The 23,044-nt window shown below is 42.9% G+C and overlaps 1 protein-coding gene across 1 annotated transcript in view; it reads right to left on the reverse strand.

The window, feature by feature from the left end:
- The window catches only part of WDSUB1 (WD repeat, sterile alpha motif and U-box domain containing 1), a 357,702-nt gene that overhangs the window by 18,448 nt on the left and 316,210 nt on the right, over positions 1–23,044 (reverse strand). The window contains exon 10 of the mRNA XM_069224186.1: positions 14,920–15,063. Within this exon, the coding sequence (XP_069080287.1) occupies positions 14,920–15,063 (144 nt within the window). The remainder of the gene's footprint in view (positions 1–14,919; positions 15,064–23,044) is intronic.

Raw genomic sequence — 23,044 nt, forward strand, 5'->3', positions numbered from 1 at the left:
ATGAAAGACAATACTCAGTGTTACCTAAAATAAAGGTATTTTATTTTAGTGACACAATGGCAAATATACCTTAGAGGTTATACTCCCTTAGGAGGTAAGTATTATACACACAATATACACTAGTAACCAAAATCAGGTAAGTAAACAGTCATAAAATAGTGCAAATAGTGAAAATCACCATAGGTTACAACGGGCCTAGGGGAACACAAACCATGTACTAAAATTGTGGAATGCGAATGTTGGTTTCCCACCTAGGCAAGAGTAGTGTGTAGAGAGGTGCTGGGAGTGTAAGAAAACACCAAAGGTAAGTAAAGTACCCCACCCCAGAGCCCAGGAAAACAGGAGTAGAGTACAGCAAGTTTCTTCAGAACACTAGAAATTGTGATAAAGAATAATGCAAAAACCAAGTAAGACTGCAAGACACCAATGATGGATTCTTGGACCTGAAGACCTGTGGAGAGAGGAGATCAAGTCCAAGAGCAGCTGAAGAGTCCAGGAGGAACAGGAACCCATGCTAACCCGGATGAAGGTGCAAAAGTGAAACCTTTGGTTAGAGAAAAAGTGAGACATGCATCAAAGGAGACAGCTGCGGGTTCCTGCTTGGTGAAAGAGATGTCCCACGACGAGTAGATGAATGCACACTGGTTTTCGTCGTTGGAGTCCGCAAACAAGCCTTGGCTCACGCAAGAGACGCATTTGGCAGGAAAAGGTGCTGCCCGGGCCCAGGAGGGACCTGGAGGTCTCAACTCGGACTGAGGAAACAGAGGGGTCTCTCAGCACTTCAAAGAGCCCTCAGACGACCAGGCAGCACCCACAGGAGTCCCAGGACACAGGGACAAAGAAGTTGCAAATCACAGTCATCGCAGTACTACAAAAGGGATCCCACACTGCCGGAGAACAACTCTGGGAGCTGAGCGTTGCAGGATAGAGTGCTGGGGACCTTGGCTAGGCAGTACACGAAGGATTCCTTGAAGAAGCGCACAGAAGCCGTAGGATCTGCAAAACATGCAGTGCAAAGGGGTACTGTCTAGCACGGGGAGGCAAGCTCTTACCTCCATCAAATTTGGACAGTGGGACATTTGGACAGTCAGGGTCGCTTCGGTCTACCACCTGTGTAACAGGATCCACGCTCGTTGCCAGGATAGGGGACCCAGAGTATCGGTCGTCGTTGCAGAGAGGTGCCTGCTGAAGCAGGGAAGTGACTCCGTCACTCCACAGGAGATTCTTTCGGTCCTTCCAGTGCTGGATGAAGACAGGCAGCCCTCAGAGCATGCACGACCTGGAAACTGTTGCAGTTAACAGAGTTGTGATAGCTGTCTTGGATACTGTGTTGCAAACTGTAGAGTTCCTGGAGCAGTTCTGCTGTTGATCCAATGGTAGAAGGTGAAGCAAAGGATACAGAGGATTCCTGCTGGAGTCTTGCAATCGAATCTGAGGAAACACCCAGTGGGGAGACCCTAAATAGCCCTAAGAGAGGGATTGGTCACCTAACCAGGTAAGAATCTATCAGGAGGGGTATCTGACGTCACCTGATGGTACTGGCCACTCAGATGCTCCCTGACCCTCCTGAAAACAAGATGTCAGAACCCAGGGGCACTCTGGAGGACCTTTGGGCACCAACTCTGGGGTGGTGATGGACAGGGGAGTGGTCACTACCATTTCCTTTGTCCAGTTTTGTGCCAGAGCAGGGACTGGGGGGTCCCTGAACCAGTGTAGACTGGATTATGCAAGGAGGGTACCATCTGTGCCCTTCAAAGCATTTCCAGAGGCTCTGGGAGGATACCCCTCCCATGCTGTAACACCTATTTCCTAAAGGAAATGCTTTGTTCTGCCTTCCTGGAATTGAGCTGCCCAAGCCCCAGGAGGGCAGAAGCCTGTCTGTGGGGTGACAGCAGCTAGGGCTGCAGTGGAAACCTCAGAAGGCTGGTATGGCAGTCCTGGGGGGCCATGGTGGAGCCCCCAGAGTGCCTGGGATTGTGCAACCAATACTGGAATCAGTATTGGGTTACAATTCCCAGTTGTTACACACCTAACTTGGCCATATTCGGGGTTGCCATTGTGAAGGTACATATATGTAATGACCTATATGTAGTGCACGCTTATAAAGGTGTCCCCGCACTTACAAAGTCTGTTGAAAGGGGCCTGATGACGTGGGGCCACCTCTACTAGTGCAGGGGTGCCCTCACACACAGGTACTATGCACCTAGGTGGCTTATAAGTGACCCGGTGCAGTGAAAATGGTTGTGAAATAGTGCTTATACTATTTAACTCAGGCTTCAATGGCAGTCCTGAAGAAGTGTTTGTATGAGCTCCTTATGGGAGGCAAAAGAAATGCTGCAGCCCATAAGGGTCTCCCGGAACTCTAATGCCCTGGGTAACTAGGTACCAAATACAAGGGACTTATAAGGGGGGTCCAGTATACCAATTTGGAGTGGAATATTGGGTTACCAGTATGTAAGTACGAATATGGAATTAGAGAGAGCATAAGCACCGGAGTTCTGGTTAGCAGGACTCCAGTGACACATTTAAGCATACTGGAAAAAGCAGTGAAACAGACTGACAAGTAGGCCACAACCTATGAGCACTGGGGTCCTGACTAGCAGGATCCCAGTGACATAGTAAAAGCACACTGACAAACAAGCCAAAATGGTGGTAACCATGCTCAAAAGAGGCTAATTTCTCACAGTTAGATCCACTAAAAAGGCATATTAAGTAGAGAGAGATTTGGCACCAAAAAAATACCAAAAGAGAACTTTTCATGACTCTGGAACAACATGTCAATCCATGGTTCTGGACAATTAATTACCCTATCACGGGACATTGCTGAAGGTTTGGCTCAGTTTTCCTATGGTTAAGACAATAAAATTCTCAACGATTTCAATATCATTGCACAGAGGAAAGTCCTAAAAGCTACTTCATTGGATAGGGGAAAGTTTCAGGAATTCAGACGTGATATAATGTATGAAAAATAACCAGGCATCAGGCTCTCCACTGCCTCTCCCCAAACTATTATGCTCCATAAAATATGCTACTGTCCTGATACTGAATGATGTAATAAAATACTTAGCTAGGCACATATCTAATTCCACCAACATTTTAAAAAATGTAGTACTTCCTCTTTTCTAAAAAAAAAAGATGTTCCTAGATGTCAGTTACCTTGCAAAAGGCAGGCCCATTTCTTTGATTCCATACACTGCAAAATTATTGGAAAAGTAGGTTATACATCTGCTTCAAAGCAATTCAAAGGAGGTAATACTATTAGTTTTGACTCAAATGAGTTTCAGGTTCCAGAGGAGCACAGAGAGATGGTTTTGACATCTGTTGTGGATTAGTTAAGAATAACTGTTAATAATTTAGATAAGGATCCAAGGGCCACATGTACCAAACGTTTTTGCATTCACAAACAGTGCTAATCGCTAAATTCCACCATTTGGAAATGCAAAAGTGTTTTTCCAAATGTATGAAAGGCATTGGCAGTCCCATTTTAGGGAAACACATTTTTTGCGATTCACCTAAAAGTGCGACTCCTAATAGGGAATCACAATTAGTGATTCCCTAAGCACATGTAAAAAGCATTTCCTAAATATGAAATGGGCAATCCGCAAATGCTCTTATCACCAACTCCAAGTTGGTTGTAACCATGTGGAATTGAAACAAATGCATCTAAAGTGCATTTTTAAAATGCCATGTAGCTCACACATGCCAAAAGGGCATGTGTGAGCTTTACATGTGTACAAATTATTCTTGGCGTACATCAAAGGGGGCCTTAGGTCCGTGGCACCCTTGGTTTTGCATTTTGCGATTTTGTGATTTCTTAATAGGAAATCACAATTTCGGTAATGCAAAGTCATTCACACCTATGGGCCTTCCCAAAATAGCGATTCCCTAATAGCAATTCTGATTCTGCAGGAAACACTATCAGGGATTTGCTGTTTTGCACATACCATTTTGCATTCCCTAAATAGGGATTTCTTAAAATTCGCTATTTAGGGAATGCAAAATGGGATTTTGATACACCTGTCCCATAGTTATGCCACAAGGTAACCATGACAGACAACCCTTCTGGTGCCTCTGCCGCAGCTGAGAATTATCTCATTACAAGAATCTGTGTGACCAGCTAATGTCCTAGATCACTCAACATATGTCACTTCTGAGACGGCTGATGAACAAACTGTTCTCCTGGAAGGCTCACAGGAATTGGAGAGCTTGATGGGTCAGCCTAAACATTAATGCAAGTAAGAATGGAATTCTTGAAGAGGTGAGTCCATTAATCCCCCACAAGAGCTCATGTGGTGGGCACAGGGATGATTATGAAAGTCTGAATTGGGCACATCCTACTTAATTCACTGTATTTTCCCTTCTTTGTCATCACTCTGTTCAATAAATTCCAGTGAGGAATTAGATTCTGCCCCTCTTTCGAACCCCAGATATCACACTTTTCTTAAAAGTTTGTGTAAGCATTCTTATAAATGAGACTGATCAATAGTACTTTCATTCTTATCTCTTATGCCATAACAATTTCAGACAATAGTATCAATGTCCCAGGGCCTATATCGTATAATTCAAGTTATTTCACCCATGTGAGAGTTTACATTAAATACTTTACAGTAACATCTCCACAGCTGAAGGTCACATGGTCATGTTAATAATGTTGCCAGTTATGTCACTTAATAATTTTCAAACCCTTTTAGACAAGGAATATTGAGAAGAATATGAACAATAAAAACAATCAATGAATTGATTTTAGATGTGCGTGGTGCCACAAAGCACCGTACCAGCACTTATGATTAAATTGTGACTAGAGACAAGTATTTTTTGTATTTGACCGATTTTATATCAATCAAGCCTACAACATGTATAAACCACATCTTGCGCAATATCTTGTATCTAACACCAAAACAGATAGCAAACCAGTCTGGGCAGGATGACAAACAAATGAAACTACAACCAAACTTCAAGTCCCTCCCCCGCCAACCTACCCACCAATTAGGAGTGCAGATTAAACAGCGAACACTTCGGTGAAAAATTAACAACCTATAACATGAAGACTGTGGTTTATCTCTCCCCATAATTCAGAGACACAGTTCCCTGGCCTCACACCCCAGATAGGTAGTTATGTAGTTGTTACTCCATAAGTCACAGAGGATATAGGCTCTAATTGAAGAACGTGAGGGCCACAGTAGCGGTTCCGCCGCGAACAGGCTGGAATTCAAGGCCGTCACATTATGAGTGTGGCGGGTTGGCCTCTGCCAACCCGCCACATCCCCACTTGTACCGCCAGGGCGCTTGGACTAGCCGGACCAGAGATTAGCATCTCTGACCCAGCAGTCCAATGAAGACCACTAGTGGTATTAGGAGCCGGCTTTCCACCAGGGTTTTCGCGGCAATAGCACTGCCACGAAAACCCTGGCGGAAAGGCTACCGGTGACAGGAAATGTCTTTCCTGTCCCCACCGCACCCCCTGCAAGCCCAATACCCCCCTCCATACCAGAATCCCCACCCCTCTAGTACTGCATCACCCTCCCCCCACCCTCCCTGCCAATACAGTGCCCCCCACCCCTGCATGTACACACACAGACACCGACACGCACCCCGCATACACTCATACACTGACATACACGCATTCACTCACAAGCATCCTTAGACGCACTCACTTCATCATCCATATACGCACTCACTTCAACATCCATACACGCATTCAACCACGCATACACACATACATTCAACCACACATACACACATACATGGAACACACGCAGGCAACACCCACTCACACACAACACCCCCCACCCTCCCACCTCTCTCCCCTGTCGGACACCTGACTTACCTTGTCAGATGAGGAGGTCGCCCGGCAGGGAAAGGGCACTTCCACCACTGGCAGCACCCTGCCATTAGGACACCACCAGGCCGTATTACTGCTCATAATTCGGCCAGTGAGACCTTTTGGCGGGGCGGGCCAGATGTAGAACCGCCCATGCACCTCCGACCGCCAGCACGACTACAGGAGGATTTCTACCCAAAATGTTTCAGAAAACGTTCAGTACTCGTGCTCTGGTGGGCGGAAGACTGGTACCCGCTGCTTTGACGCTCTTTGCAAAAGTCAAAATGAGGGCCATGGTGACTTAAATGTTACAGTAAAGACAAATGACCTAATGGCCTGCTTTAGATCTGTTGAAATGGTTAGATGGGCCACTGAGATTATGGGTGATCTTCTCCAAACCCCATATCTGAACAGCTTATGGAACCAATGTTCAATTACGTACTTCCTTCTTTTTCTAATGAGGCACTAATGAATTTCGTACCCGCTTCCGGCATGTGCGTTAGCAGTGTCGTGTCTACTGCAGTCCTATCTCCAGCTAAAGGAACTCTCAAAACTAGGACAATCATCCATTGATCATGTGATATGAGATCTGCCATTATCCCCTTATATGGATGAGGAACTCTTCCAGAATTATTTCAATCAGAAACATTCCCACTACCTGTCAGATGTGGAACCACATTTGTGGCCCAACACCAGGACTGATCTGCTACCAAGGGATATATTGCGTGTAGCTAGTGGAGAGCCAAGTACCATTGAATCATTGGCTTATAAGACAATTATCTCTGATTCACATTTCTAAAGGTCTTCAGGTTATCATGACAATAATCTTCACATTTCCCGTCTGCATTGTCTATGCCTATGGATGCATAGAACTGGTCTTGGGACCTGGAGCCGGTATATTGCCTAACCAAGTGATGACATTTGTAAGCGATTTGGTGACTACTTGTCAGCAATGTAGCGTCCAGTGCTGCATCTGCATTAAGTACGAGTGTAGAACTTTGGAATTAAACATAACACATGTCACACTTGCGCTCCTGCCCCCTTAATTCCCTTTGTCATCACTTGTTTTAATCGTGTCCTACGAATGCTGTATATTATTGCATTGTTAGCCTCGGAACCAAGATTTTGTTGGCCTTAATTGCATTTTTCATATAACACTTGCTGTAATTTCAGAGCAACCTCAGCACGATTCATGTATAAAACAATTAGGTGCTATTGTATCATTGTGGTTTGTCTACGTTTCACGTGGGAAGGTTTTTCAGTTACCTCGAGCTCTCCAAGTTTGGTTGTTAAAACAGAATTCAACTGGCTTTCCTTCTGTGTTAGCCATATCCAGACTTGGTATTGCACATTCTCCCAGAGTTGCCTTAAAGACAACCCACATATTTGCATATGAGGTGACTGAAGCTTTACTGAGGGCAAAAAAAAATTAACCTCTCAAACCATTTTTTCTATGTTCACCAGGTCCATAAACAGGTGATGTTGCAACAGCCAACCCCTTGCCTTTGCATTTCCTGCCTCCCAACAACTATAGCATAAGATGAACATGACAAAGGAATACAATTGAGATGTTTGAAATGCTAGCACCCTGTAGTCTTGCTGCTATTGTCTTTGATAAGAATAAGTCATTGATACATGTATCACCAGAAAACATGTGAGTAAAATGTGTAATCTGTTGAGTGAGTAATTTTCCAAGCATCCATAAACTATTGGTCGCCAAATACCGCTTTTAAAACCTTATGCATTGCATGACTGATATGCAGTAGTGAGTCCTACAACATATCGAAGTTGCCAGCAACTACCAACTCACCTACCTCTTACCTGACAAGCCCGCCCCTGGGTTAATTTGACAGTGCTCCTGCACTATGTTTGGCATATAGATATGAATGTGTTCAGGTGTGATACCAAATGTCTAGTTTCAGTAGGCAATATTGACCCCCAGGGTCTGCTAGATTTGGAGCGAATGCCTCTTACTGCCTGTTTATGTAAAATAGCAATTACCGCCAAGTTAGTTTCAGCTGAACAGCATATTGCTGAAGGTGTAGCCTATGCTGCACCCTAAAATGTAAGTGAAACAATGAGGCAAATACCCTTTAACCCTTATGACCAGGGTGATGAACGCGTTTTGATTGCAAGGTCAAAAACAAGGGGGAAGTAACCTAGACTTCCGCTGTAAATAGATAACTTGAGAAATCTCCATGCACAGTTAATGTAACATCGAAAGAAATCTATTACATCATATATTTCTTTGAACTTGTTATTCCAGACATTTGCATGTAAATTTCTTTTAAACATGTCATTCTATATATCAAAATTGCATACGTCTAGATAGGTGCTCCTACTACAAACAGTGAAGGTGCTGAGGTGCAGGTGAGTGAAGGTGATATATACAATGAGTGCGAGAAGTGGTCAGAGAAAATTGTGGAACTCACAGTGGCTCCCGCGGTCCAGGAAGCCCTGGAGTCTCACAAGGAATTTTTTATTCGTATAATCCACTCTTGGAGATATGTCGACGTTTCGACCCTGTATTGGAGGTGAGTCAAAGAGGGGTCCTCATCAGGACACCGAAATTCTGACTGGTAGCACCTAAATTCCAGTGTGTGAAAAACCATCTAGGTGGTCAGGGGCATCTACACAAATTGTAAAAGTCCCAGGGTCTGGGGGTCTAAACTTATCCCGTGGAAAGTGTGTGGTCTTAGAACCATGGAGCGCCAATGTTATATAGGGCTCAAATTGTAAGTGTAGCGCTAGTCCCAGGATCACTTGTTGGTCACCTAACAAGGAGCGCCAAACCAATCATGGGCTCGAGGTATTGATTACTGGTTGAACATCCAGCTGGCAGGTGTCAGTGGAGTAAGTGGAACTGTGTTCCGAGGTTATTCGAAGAATGCTGGGGGTGTACACGATGTATCGTGTATCACAACGCAGCCGCACATCGAGTGTGCGAATCGTATGAATATTGCTATATTCACCTGCCAGCTGGATGGTTCTACGACAACACACTTTCCACGGGATATGTTTAGACCCCCAGACCCTGGGACTTTTACAATTTGTGTAGATGCCCCTGACCACCTAGATGGTTTTTCACACACTGGAATTTAGGTGCTACCAGTCAGAATTTCGGTGTCCTGATGATGACCACTTTTTGACTCACCTCCAATACGGGGTCGAAACGTCAAGATATCTCTAAGAGTGGATTATACGAATAAAAAATTATTTGTGAGACTCCAGGGCTTCCTGGACCGCGGGAGCCACTGTGAATTCCACAATTTTCTATGACCACTTCTCGCACTCATTGTATATATCACCTTCACTCACCTGCACCTCAGCACCTTCACTGTTTGTAGTAGGAGCACCTATCTAGACGTATGCAATTTTGATATATAGAATGACATGTTTAAAAGAAATTTACATGCAAATGTCTGGAATAACAAGTTCAAAGAAATATATGATGTAATACATTTTTTCGATGTTACATTAACTGTGCACGGAGATTTCGCAAGTTATCTATTTGCTGCGGAAGTCTAGGTTACTTCCCTATGTGTTTTTGACCTTGCAATCAAAACACACCCTAAAATGGCCAGCTCTTATGAAATGATGATGAGTATATCAGGATTCCAGACTATTATTAGGAGAGTTCAAACTTTTCACATTGAGATGAAATGTAATTGCCACCCAAGCACATTTTAGCAACTGTCGCTGTTCAACCAGAAAGTCGTGCACCCACAAAAAAGTGACCACATTTCCTGAACATACAATAACAACAAGGATCATCCTTTGCCTGGGGTGCAGAACTCCCTAATGCTCTTGTTAGGTCCACAAATGCACGATCAACCCATCATCTTAAAGAGTACTATGATTAGAGAAGGAAAAACTTGTTTGTATACAATTCCACTGCTATATGTGACAGTCCCATTCTTTTCCCAATATATCAAGATTAGCTTCCATTTGGGCCTAGAAAAGAAAGGCCATCATCCTGTGTCTCTGTAGCTGCCTGTTTGCCTGTGCTCCTCTACACCATTCGATCATAACACAATGCTGGCAGTTTAGCAGAGTAACAAAGAATGTTGAAGACATAATAGGAGCCTCATGTTCATTGGAAAATGTCAGTCCTCCATTTAGTTCAGCGCTTCTCCTTCTGTTCTCCTTTTTTTTTTTTTTTTACTGAGCTATCTTTTGGTGGCCACACTAGCTTTGTGCCTCCCTCCTCTTCATGGCTGGTGGAGGTGTCTTTTCTATGATCCTGCTTACGATCAGTGGTAACTTCATCATCAAGTCCCAGCAGTGGATTGGCATTGTCTAGGGTGGCTGTCGTCATTTCCTTAACTTCCCATGTATGCCTCCTCAGAACAATCACTGATATTGAACGCACCTCTTATTAAGCTCTAGTGCCACAGGGTGAAACGTTCTCCATTTCTGCAAGGAAACCACTGACAGGTCCTGATATAAGGTTATCACACTAGACCCAGTGCAGCTGGACTTGGTCTGTTGCATGATCTGCTCTTTGAGGCAGTAGAAGGACAATTTGGCAAGGACATCTTGAGGTCCATGATTGTACCCAGTGGTGCGCTGTCCCCTCTGTCAGCTCTTTCAGTTCTGATACGATAGTCTGGCTCATACCCTATTATGACCATAAAACATTAAAACATTAAAAGTATTTTCTTTCAAATTGTTAACACATATATTACCTCATCCATTTCTAAGTCCTCACACTTGTCAATGATGGCTCTTGTTTGTGAATCGAGAGGGTGATGTGATGAAGGTCGCCAAATTGTCAGAGTCTGCATACTTTTGAAGGGGCTTTCCAACATCTCGAGTCTAATGTAGTTACCCTGCATATCTGACTATAAGTCCACAATTTATTTAATTTATTTGGCGATATCTGCTTGCAGTTCTGTCAGGTTATCCATTCGCATTTTCTTGAACCCTACTTTGAAGTCTATCATCCATGTTTTTCAGACCGGGCTTGGTAACAATGCTTAACATCTTAGCAGAAATGAAGCAGCTCTGGCAATCAGAGGGTGTTTCCATTCTGGGTAGACTCTGGTACTGCTCAATGATCCATTGCCAGTCGCTTCAATGAGCCTACCACTACATCAGCGAAGACCACTCTTAGTCCAGCTATGCGTCTTGATTTGGGTGCAAGGTGTTTACTCTTCCACCATTTTGCTACCGCCCCAAAGACCTAAAATGTAATCTGGTCCTTTATTTTTTCTTATTTAAGAGCGTTTTGTATAGCGCAAACAAGACCCTTTCGGGTGACCGAGTGCTTTACAATAATAGCAAGAAGATGTTATGAAAGAAATTGTCTGCTATATACATAAAAATAGGAGGAGGACATGGAGCAAAATTTACACAAGCAAATAATAAAACCAAAATAATGGGAGTACAGAACACGCACACATAGTCATTTGAGATGCCAGCATAGGTAGGGTCCGATGGTGTATGGTGTCAGGGCGATGTGTGGATGACTGGGCCATGGACAACCTGCGCATATCTCAGAGATGTGAACAATGGAGCAACACAGGTTTGGGGAGAAGTCTGCTGACTAGTATACGTTTTACTTCTTCCCCGAAGAAGGAGGAGGAGGGGTTGCATCTGGTCTCTGGAGGAAGAGAGTTACAAATTTTAGGTGCCAACCTGGAAAAGAATCGTTTGTAAGTTTTCTTTTTACTAAATTTTTGTACTTGTACTTCTGGAAGTTCAGTTTCCGACAGATAGGGTCAATTTCAGGACTTGGTAAGAGGGGGTGTTGTGATGCAGCGCTTTATGGACTATACAGGCAATTCTGAGATGGATCCTGGCCTCATAGGGTAAGCACTTCAGAGATTGGAGGTCAGGTGGGACATGATTTCTTTTTTTAGAGCCAGTGATAAGCCTTGCTGCTGCAATAAAGACAGCCTTCAACAGAGCGATTCTGCTTTTTGTGAGGCCCATAAGGGTAGCACTACCATAGTCTAATTTGGATATCATAACTGTTTTGATATCTTCCACAGGCAGGAAAGGTTTAGTTTCCATAATACATGTAGTTGATGGTTAGATCCTCTGGTGGTGGACCTGATGTGCATTTGCATGGAGAGGGTATTGTACAAGATTATTCCTAGGGATTTAGCTGAGTCAATGTGGTGGGGGTACAGTTCCAGGCAATAAGAGGTAGATGCCATTTACCAGCATGGATTTAAGTAATTCACCAGCATGGATTTAAGAGATACATTCATTTAGTAGATTCCATGGTGGGGTATTCCACAAAATCACTCCAAACAATCACAGACCTTCACTGTTGCTTGCCCCCCTGTCCATCCATCTATCAAGGTACAGTGTCTTAGGTCTTAATGGATGATTTGCATGCAAGTCGGTGTCCTCCATACCCCCAGGTGCAGACAGCATCTGCTTTAACAGCGACCCACTTTCAGGTTTCCTTTGTGCTATTTAACACATAAAATGAGTTGTGAGTATGAGTTGACTGAGAAGAAGGAGATCACCTTTTAAGTAAGGAAAAACAGCTCTCACCCACAATTTATATCATGCTTCATCATTGGCCTTTTGCCGCATCCGACACACATCTTAGTGCTTTGGGAGGCTCTACCAACAAGTGGCAGCATGGGGTATTTAAATTTAGGCACGCAAAAGCTTGAGAGATTAAAATAGTCTACGGTTAGAGTCCCACTCAAGGCTACCCTGATAGAAATAATAATAATGTGATGGTTAAAGGAATATTATTGCCTTACCATCAACCTTACTGTCTTGTGGTATGGCAGTTTTCATGTTCATCTGCCAGCATCCAGGACAGGAGTCGGGGAGGGGCTGGCCTTTCCATGTTAATTTTGCAATTCCACAGCAGTCGAGCCAGCATTTTGCTACCTGCTGAGTGGTTTTCTAGTCGCTCTGCAACTACTTCTGCATGCTCCACCAGAACCAAGAGACAGTGAGTGCTCTTGTCCCACTTTTCAAAAGGGAAGTTGCCCAGAGGCCACCTTGCAGGGCACACGTCCCCAGCACAGTTCCTCTTTCCAGCAAAGTAGCTGCTCCGATAGTCCAAATTCCCTGCTAGTCCACCATTCTGAGCCCTTGGAAAACCAGGTCCTGCCCTCCCACACCAGCTCACCAAAGAACCAAAATAAGCTCCAGGAGTACTCCTACAACAGTGACCAATTTGGTGCAACAAAAATGTGTTTTTAAAGCTGGTTGCATGCTTAAGTACAAAGTGGTCACTGGTTGGTTGATGCTTGGTCTCTATAAGTGAGGCAAAACTTAAACTCATTACTGGCTCAACTAAGTGAGAAACTTTAGTGGTCCACCTCTAGAAACAGGAATGAGTATGAATAGAAAATGGTCTGGGGGCATCATTTTTCCCATGGAACACTGATTGTTCAGAAGAAATGGATCATCTCTATCTCAGTCTTCAGGTGGTTGTGACCGCTATAAGGAAGAGTATCTTGAAAGGTATCAGCTAAATGTAACAGTATGCTGTCAGGCCTATGAGGCAGCAGAGTTAAAACTAAAATCTCAAACAATGCAAATACTCTCAATGGGAACACAAACTGAGAAGTCTGTCAAATACAATCTAGGCTTGGCAACCAAAAAATGTCTACTGCTTTTTTAGAGATCGTGTAAGGTATCATTTTTTACACAATAGATGTGCCTGATTCCACTTGGATATCTGGACAAGAAAGGACTTTGTACCTGGTTTGAGGGTTGGAATTCACTGGGCATGACATTAGCACTCATCACATGTTTTACCAGCAAAATGAGACTTAACATGTATATTTTGGTGGTTATTGCACCAAAATGTGCACAGCCCTTTCTCTATGAGGCCCAGTGGTGTAACAAAGGCTCCCGCAATCCCTGCAGTTCTGCAGCATGGAGGGGTAGGATGGGGGGGATTGGGCAAGCTCCAGGGAGCCCGTCAGCACAAAACCTGGCCTGAGTGAGTCCAGAGGGGGGACCGCTCCATGTTCTTTGCGGTTGGGCCATCCAGTTTAGTTACGCCACTGAACAGGCCTATTTTTCCCATGTAAATTCTGGCACATCTGACCTGTTGAAATCTATCAGATGGGTAGGCGTTATCGCATACACTAATTACGAGAAGCAATAAGCCTCTCACTACTTGTAAATGTGATCGTTCCCCAAACAGATGTTTGTGCTGAGATTGTTAAAACCAGGGCACTCGTCACAGGAGTATAAATGGCCAAGAGTAATTGCTTTTGCCTTCCTATTCATTTTTTCACTGTATTTGCATAAACCTGCACTTTTGGAACACTTCATTACTCAGAGACACTTTTTCCACACACCCCTAGGTTTTATCAGAGTCGTGTGACTCAAAGTGCTGAACTCTGCGAGATGGGCCTAGGTGCAATTATAGCTGGACACAGATAAATGAAACAGTACTGTAGCTGCTACGTCGGACCTGATTACAAGTGGTCAGGATAGAGGCGGATGTATTCTGTACATGACAAACACTATTACCCCTAGATAAGGTATTCATTGTTGCAGTAAATACCCTTATACCTAGGTTTTTACTTAGAAATGAGGCGTAGCATGCAGAATTGGCACTAAAGTACTAAATTACGCTTGTGTCGCCTATTTTGGGGCTTCGCTGTTCGCGTCTCTAGGTTGGAATTCTGATCACTGCACAAAATCTTCGCTGTTCGCGTCTCTAGGTTGGAATTCTGATCACTGCACAAAATCTTGCTTTCATAGTGATAGGAATTTAAGTCATGCTTGAAATTATGGAACCTACCCTTAATAACTGATGTTATTCGGTTTCAAATTCCATAGAATTGGCCTCTTTTGTTGGTCATGACTAACACACTTTATAAACAGTCATAGGATGTAAACAAAGTCCAGGACGAGCTATAAAGTAACATTACATTGCGTGGTAACTCTCCCCCTCTGGCCTAACACGTGAAACCCTCAGCTCCCACTCTGGTTTGCAAACTCTGCCCGCCACTTGGAGGCTTCCCGTACGGTGAGGCCCAGCTGGCAAACAGCTGGACGCTTTAGGGAGAAATGAGAGGTCCCCCGCATTAACGATCACACCACAAAATATGAATTTACGCTGGTAAACTTAAGAGGATTAATGCAAAGATGTGCTGTACCTGATGCAATGACAGGATCTTTCATTAGCTCGCGCGTTATTGGGCACAGGAATTCATCTGGAACAGCAGCAGAAACCGACTGCAACTTGAGACTCCTGAGTTTCTCAATTTCCCTTAAGACTTTACTGCGCAGACCCAGAGACTCTGAAAGGAGATTTTAAAAGTTGTTTTTTAACAAGGAATGCTGTAGTAACACTGCTTCTATTGTGTGTGCATGTTTGCGTTTAGCTGTTGTGTGGCTTATACAGGAGTGTTGTTCTTTCTGCGATTGATATAAAAATGCTAGAATTCGGTTACCCGGTCTGGTTAAATTAACAAATAAAGGACTGCTTTACATATCAGGGAAATTTCTTCGAAGAACTTAACTGTGTTCACCCAGCGAGACCACCACTGCCCTCCCACATAAACTATACACATTTCCCTTTCGTTTACTTACAACATGAACACTGAATATGAGTCAATAGAGACGTTCTGCTGGCAAATAAACGGAATATTTTTACCTGCTAATGTTATTATTCTTTCAGCATCGGGATTAAGCCAGTGCTTGGGACACTGACAACCTGAAAACTAATCACATGCCCAGATTATATTTTATAATTTGATACAGCAATGCTGCTAAACCTACATTTTGTTCTACAGAGCAGGTTTTCTTAAAAAAAAAAAAAATCGCAAAACCCACTCGTTCTTCACAGATACATTTATGAATTGTGATAGCAGTACTTTATTTACAAAAGGTGCAACAAATGCAGGTACCAAACTAGCTACTAGGTTTAAATTGTATGTTTATACCGCTTACTACCCCTGAAAAGGCGTAGAATAAATACAATGAAAATATTCTTTCAAAGGGAGAAATACATTCTTCCGATTCTTTTTTTTAAACCTCCCACTTACCTCTTAGAAGTTGGCTAGTATGTGATTTTATCATTATCTGCTTTTCCTGAGTAGTTGAAGAACACGGACAGCAATACCACGCCATCACTGTCCTGATTGTGTCTGTCCCTGCCTAAGCGGCCACGCTCTTTATTTATTAGGCAAGACATCAATCGCTGGCACAAACCATTCCAGACGCTGACAGGTGTGGTTTCCATAACTCCCCCAAATGGCATTCCTACATGGGTTACTAGGGCCGCAGATGCACATTACAAAAACCTAACAAGTTTAATTTATTTGCACTGTGATTCTTTATTTTTCATACTACAATACAGCTCTGTTCTAAACGTAATGTCTTTAGAATGGAGCCGTACAGTAGTATGAAAGAGGAAAAATCCCAGTGCAAATAATTCAAACTTGTTAGGTTTTTGCAGTGTTACAATGTAAATAGTAAAACCCATAATGTTTGATTCGTTTCCACTGCAAGTCTTTCTCTTTCATACTACTGTGCAGCTTTGTTAGCTGTATGGTGTTGTGAAAGAAAAATACAGTGGAAGCAATGCTTAATTTGAGACAGTGGTTTCCAGTGGGGGCACTGGCACTTATGCCATGATTTAAGAGGGCCTAGCGCCACTTTAGCACTGCCTTAGCTTCATTTTTTTAAGCTAAGGTGGCCTTTTCCCCGCACCATATTTACAAAGTGGCGCAATGCATTGCGCCACTTTGTAACCCTTTGCGCTACATTATGCATGCACCATGCATAATGTATGCAAAGGGCGTGTCCCCGTTAAGTGGGCCAAAAAATGACACAAACAAATCTAAGAGATTTCTTTGCGTCATATTTTTGGCACTTTTAACACCTGATCAGAGCAGGTGTTAAAAGGGGGCACACCATTGTTTACAATGGGCCCCTATGTACTGTTCAGGGTTAGCGCCAACATTCTGGTACTAACCCTGTACAGTACATCAATAGCGTCACACATAATGATGCTATTGCCCCCTACTCTCTACCATGGTGCGCCGCATATTAGATACAGTGCACACATGGTGGCGTTAGGAGGATGCTAGGGGCAGCATCACTTTGCTTAAATCTCCCCCTTATTTTTGAGGGCCGGCACTTAGTTTTCTGCATCAGGCATTTAATGCGACCAAAAGACACATATGGGAACGACGAAGGAAGAGAAGGACGGAAAAGCTCCATATTGGGAGTAAGCAGAAACCTTGCAAGAGTGAGCTGAAGGGGCAGGGAGAGGCTGTAAATGGATTAAAGAGGGCCAAGATGGCTTTAGGATTACCGCTGCCTCAGTATTCTGTACTTGCACATTTAATTGCAGTAGCCGCGTGTGTCAGCTTTCAGCACCAGCATATTTTTATTTACAAATTAATCACTTAGTGGAAACAAATCAAATTTGATGGGTTTTACAATTTACAACATAACATTGCAAAAACCTAACAAGTTTGATTTATGTGCACTGTGACCAAAGAGTAGACAGTTCTTGTCCTCTTATTTCCTACAGAACTGATTCCAGTGACAACAGAGACCCCTCCGAAAGCAAGATTTATATTATATATACACATACATATATGGAAAATGTCACTTACCCAGTGTACATCTGTTCGTGGCATGTAGTGCTGCAGATTCACATGCTATGGATATCCATTCCAACATCTAGTGTTGGGCTCGGAGTGTTACAAGTTCTTTTTCTTCGAAGAAGTCTTTTCAGAGTCACGGGATCGAGTGACTCCTCCCTTCGATTCCATCGCGCATGGGCATCAACTCCATTGTTAGATTGTTTTCCCACAGAGGGTGAAGAAAGGAGTGATAGAGTGTATAAGAGAAAAGAGAAGTCCATGCACATGTACATTTATATACCTATGTACAAATGTTATTAACTTAAACAACTACAGACTTCCGGGGAGGAGGGAGGGTGCATGTGAATCTGCAGCACTCCATGCCATGAACAGATGCACACTGGATAAGTGACATTTTCTGTTTGACGGCATTTGTAGCTGCAGATACAAATGCTATGCATATACTACAAAGCAGTTAGTTCTCCCAAAAAAGCGGTGTAGGAGTTGAAGTTGTTTGAAATGATGTTCTCAAGACAGCTTGTCCTACAGTGGCTTGTTGTTGTGAGAAAACATCAACACAGTAGTGTTTAGTAAATGTATGAGGGGTTGACCATGTAGCTGCTTTACATATATATTAACCATTGGTATGTTTCCTAAAAAAGCCATTGTTGCAAACTTCTTTCTTGTAGAATGTGCTTTAGGAGTGATGATTAAAAGCTGTCTTTTTGCTTTGACATAACATGTTTGTATACATCTAACAATCCATCTAGCTAAACCTTGTTCTGATATAGGATTGCCTGTATGTGGTTGTTGGAAAGCAACAAAAAGTTGCTTTGTTTTCCTAAACTGTTTAGTTCTGTCTATATAGTACACAAGAGCTCTTTTTAGATCTCAGGTATGAAGAGGTCTTTCTGCCACAGAATCTGGCTGTGGAAAGACGACTGGCAATTCCACTGTTTGATTGATGAGAAAAGGAGATACTACCTTTGGTAGAAATGTTGGATTTGTTCTTAATACAACCTTATGTTTGTGTACTTGGCAAAAAGGATCTTCAAGAGTGAATGGTTGTATTTCATTAACTCTTCTTAAAGAAGTAATAGCCACAAGGAAGGCAACCTTCCATGTTAAAAATTGAATTTGGCAAGAGTGCATGGGTTCAAAAGGTGGTCCCAGAGTCTTGTAAGTACAATATTTAAATTCCATGATGGAACTGGTAGTGTTCTGGGTGGGATGATGCGTTTTAATCCCTCCATGAAGGCTTTGATAACAGGAACTCTGAATAAAGAAGTATGTTTAATAGTTTTTAAGTATGCAGAAATTGCAGTAAGGTGTATTTTAATGGCAGAAAAAGCTAAATTTGTTTTCTGTAAATGAAGTAAACAACATACAATATCTTGTATAGATGCTGTAAGTGGATCTATGGTCTTAGATTGACAATACTAGACAAATCTCTTCCACTTGCACTGTCTAGTAGTGGGTTTTCGTGCTTGTTTAATTACTTCCATACATTCAGATGGAAGATTTAAGTATCCAAATTCTATGACTTCAGGAGCCAAATCACTAGATTGAGAGCATTGGGGTTTGGATGTCTGATTTGACCTTTGTTTTGTGTTAACAAATCCGGTCTGTTTGGGAGTTTGGAGTGAGGTACTACAGATAGGTCTAGTAGTGTCGTGTACCAAGGCTGAGGTGCCCATGTTGGTGCTATGAGTATCATGTTGAGTTAAGTCTGACATAACTTGTTGACCAGAAATGGGAGGAGTGGGCGAGGGGGAAAAGCGTAAGCAAATATCCCTGACCAATTGATCCATGGATAGGGGATGTTGGTGTCTGGATGCAAAGTTTTGGCATTGTGTGTTTTCGCTTGTTGCGAATAGATCTATGTTTGGTGTTCCCCACCTTTGAAAGTACTTTTGAAGTACTTCGGGGTGAATCTCCAATTTGTGTGTTTGTTGGTGATTTCTGCTGAGGACATTTGCCAACTGATTGTCTATTCCTGGAATGTATTGTGCTATTAGGTTAATTTGATTGTGAACTGCCAATTTCCAAATTGTTTGGGCTAGAAGGGATAGTTGAGATGAATGTGTACCTCCATGTTTGTTGAGATAATACATGGTTGTCATGTTGTCTGTCTTTATGAGAACATTATTTTGTTTGAGAAGAGGTTGAAATGCTTTTAGGGCAAGGAATACAGCTAATAATTCTAAGTGGTTTATGTGTAGCTGTTTCTTTTTGACATCCCATTGCCCTTGAATGGTGTGATTGTTTAGGTGAGCTCCCCAACCAATCATTGATGCATCTGATGTAATCATGGTCTGAGGCACAGGGTCTTTAAACGATTGCCCCTTCATTAAACTGCTGCGATTCCACCATTGAAGGGACAGATGTGTTTGGCGGTCCATCAACACTAGATTTTGAAGTTGACAGTGTGCCTGTGACCATTGTTGTGCAAGGCACTGTTGTAAGGGCCTCATATTTAATCTTGCATGTGGGACTAGTGCCATGCAAGATGCCATTGTTCCTAAAATCTTCACGATAAATCTTACAGTGTATTGTTTATTTGGCTGTGTAAGTGGAATTAGATTTTGGAAAGCTTGTATCCTTTGTGTATTTGGATACGCTAGAGCTAGTTGAGTATTTAGGATAGCACCTAGATACAGTTGTACTTGTGCTGGTTGAAGGTGTGATTTTTGGTAGTTTATAGAAAATCCTAGTGTGTGCAGAGTTTCTATCACGTAACGTGTATGTTTTTGGCATTGTGTACGAATGAGTAGTAGAGATTGAACCTCTTGTTGTAACAGAACTGAATGTTCTGGGGATAATTTGTGATACCTTGGTGGAATATTCGGAAGGGTGTTTATCAATTCTAGGCAATAGCCATTGCGGATAATTGATAATACCCAATCATCTGTGGTGATATTTTGCCAATGAGACTGGAACTGCTGTAGTCTTCCCCCCACAAGAGATGTGTGGAGTGGAAAGGAGTGAAGGAAGTCACTGCTTTGGTTGTGTAGCTGGATGTTTGGAGGTTTGGAATTTACCTCTATTTCTAGAGTATTGACCTCTGTATGTTCCTCTAAACTCACCTCTCTGGTACTGGGTTTGATATGATTGCTTTGTTTTTCAGAGGATTGTGCTCTGAAACCTCCTTGAAACTGAGGCTCACGAAATGACCCTGTGTATGGTGTGGTGTACAGAGCACCCATTGCTTTTGCTGTATCAGAGTCTTTTCGTAATTTCTCGATTGTAGTGTCCACTTCTGGCCAAAGAGGTGCTTTTTATCAAAAGGCATATTTAACACAGCCTGTTGAATTTCTGATTTGAAACCAGAGGAGCATAGCCATGAATGTCTTCTGATTGTAATGGCTGTGTTAACGCTCCTTGCAGCTGTATCAGCAGCATTAAGGGCAGATCTTATGTGATTGTTACTAATGGCTTGCCCTTCCTCTACCACTTGTTGTGCCCGCTTTTGGTGTTCTTTTGGGAGATGCTATATAATATCGTGTATCTCATCCCAATGTGCTCTATCGTAGCAGGCTGGCAGTGCTTGAGAGTTAGCTATACTCCATTGATTTGCTGCTTGGGAAGCAACTATTTTCCCTGCAGCGTCATATTTTCTGCTCTCTTTATCAGGAGGGGGTGCATCTCCTGAAGACTAGCTGTTTGCCCCCTTTCTTGCTCCACTAACCACCACTGAATCTGGAGGCACCTGATGAATAATATAATCTGGGTCAGAGGGTGCAGGCTTATATTTCTTCTCTATTCTAGGTGTGATGATTCTAGATTCCACAGGCTCACTAAATATGTGGTCTGTGTGTTTTACCATGCCCGGTAACATTGGGAGGCATTGGTACCTAGAATGTGTTGAAGATAATGTATTAAATAAAAAATCTTCTTCCAATGGCTCAGAGTGCATTGTTAACCCATGATAAGCTGCAGCCCCGACTTTGACCTGGTTGTATACTGTGGTATCCTCAGATGGAGATGGTTTGGATGGGTAAGTATCAGGTTCATAATCTAGGATTGGATCAGGATCATAAAGGTGCCATGGATCTACTATGTCTTCTTGTGAATAAAAAGAGTGTGTTGGAGAAGGCATTGGTGGAGGGCTGGTGTGGGGAAGACAAATAGCTGTGGAGAATGAGGAGGAGAAGAATGAGGAGGTATAGTCTTCTCCTTTTGCTTTTGCACCTTTGCTGGTGGCTGTACAGTGTCCAGTTCCTCTTGGAATGCCAGCTTTCTTTTTTTGTTTTTAAAGGAGGTGCTGTAATAATCCTTCCTGTCTCTTTATGGATGTGTATTCTAGATTGTCTCTCATCCATCATTTGCAGAATGGGCTCAATGTCTGACTCTTCCTCAGAGGTTTTATGGCTTTCTCTTAATGTTTTGGAAAGTCCTCGCTCCTTTGTATATGATGTCTTTTTTGGTTACGAAGTGTGTTGTTTTTTTCTGTACTGAAAATGTTGTGGAAGGTCTCGGCTCAGAAGCTGACTTTCTAATTTTTGACTCCAAAACTTGGGGTTTCCTGCTGAAGTGCAAAATGGAGCCCTTTATAGTTTTACTCGACTCCGAAGTGGATGGAGGAGTGGCCTTTTTCGGCGCCGATCCCGAAGGTCGGTCGCCGACAGTCTTTTTTCGGGCCGAACCATGGCCTTCCGGCAGTGGTGTACCAAAGGCCTTAGGATGTTTCTTGTGTGGGGGTGCAGGGGCAGATGTACTCACATGCTGGCCATCTGTGATGGGTCTGTCCTATTCAGATTCCTGGTCGGAGTCTGTGTCTCGGATGGAGACTGCTGTCTGCGCCTGCTCTTCTTCAGGGATGTCAAGATGTCCACCGACTTTTGACGCCATTTTAAGTCTTCGAGCTCTTCAATCTCTGAGAGTCTTTTTTTATCGAAACGATCGGCAGGCCTCACAATTTTCCTCCCATTGGTCTGGAGAAAAGCACTAGTTGCAAACCAAATGCTGGTCTGTATATGGGTAGTTCGCGTGGCACGAAGGGCAGAATCGGAATGGGGTCTGATCCATCAGGCTCTCCACACGGTAGGCCCGAATAGGCCGGAGTTGGATGCGCGCCCTGAAGGGCGAACAAAGTGATTTTCCAACAGTACTACCGGTTCGATGCTAGATGGAGAACACAATCGAAACAATACAGACGAAAAGGAAGGTTTTCTAAAGTTTTCCAAATCGAAATCTCAGAGCGAGAAGAAACTCGTCCGGACCCGACGGCAGAAATAAAACAATCTAACAATGGAGTTGATGCCCATGCGCAATGGAACCAAAGGGAGGAGTCACTCGATCCCATGACTCCAAAAAGGCTTCTTCGAAGAAAAACAAATTGTAGCACTCCGAGCCCAACACTAGATCTCGGAATGGATATGCATAGTATGTGTATCTGCAGCTACACATGCCATCGGACATATATATATATATATATATATATATATATATATATATATATATATATATATATTTCACCTGGAAAAAACAGAGGCTACAGGGACGTTACAGCTTAGCTAGGAAACAGTATTAAAAAACAAAGAAATTCACTTAAAAAAAACAAAGGTTTCAGGGACGTTATAGTTAGGATCACATATCAAACATACAAAACCATAGAACATAGAAAGCAGTTTTATTTGCAGTTATTTCAAGAACTATAACAAGTGCCCTCGCCATGCATATG

The sequence above is a fragment of the Pleurodeles waltl genome, chromosome 3_1 (genome assembly GCF_031143425.1).
Source record: "Pleurodeles waltl isolate 20211129_DDA chromosome 3_1, aPleWal1.hap1.20221129, whole genome shotgun sequence".
NCBI lineage: Eukaryota > Metazoa > Chordata > Amphibia > Caudata > Salamandridae > Pleurodeles > Pleurodeles waltl.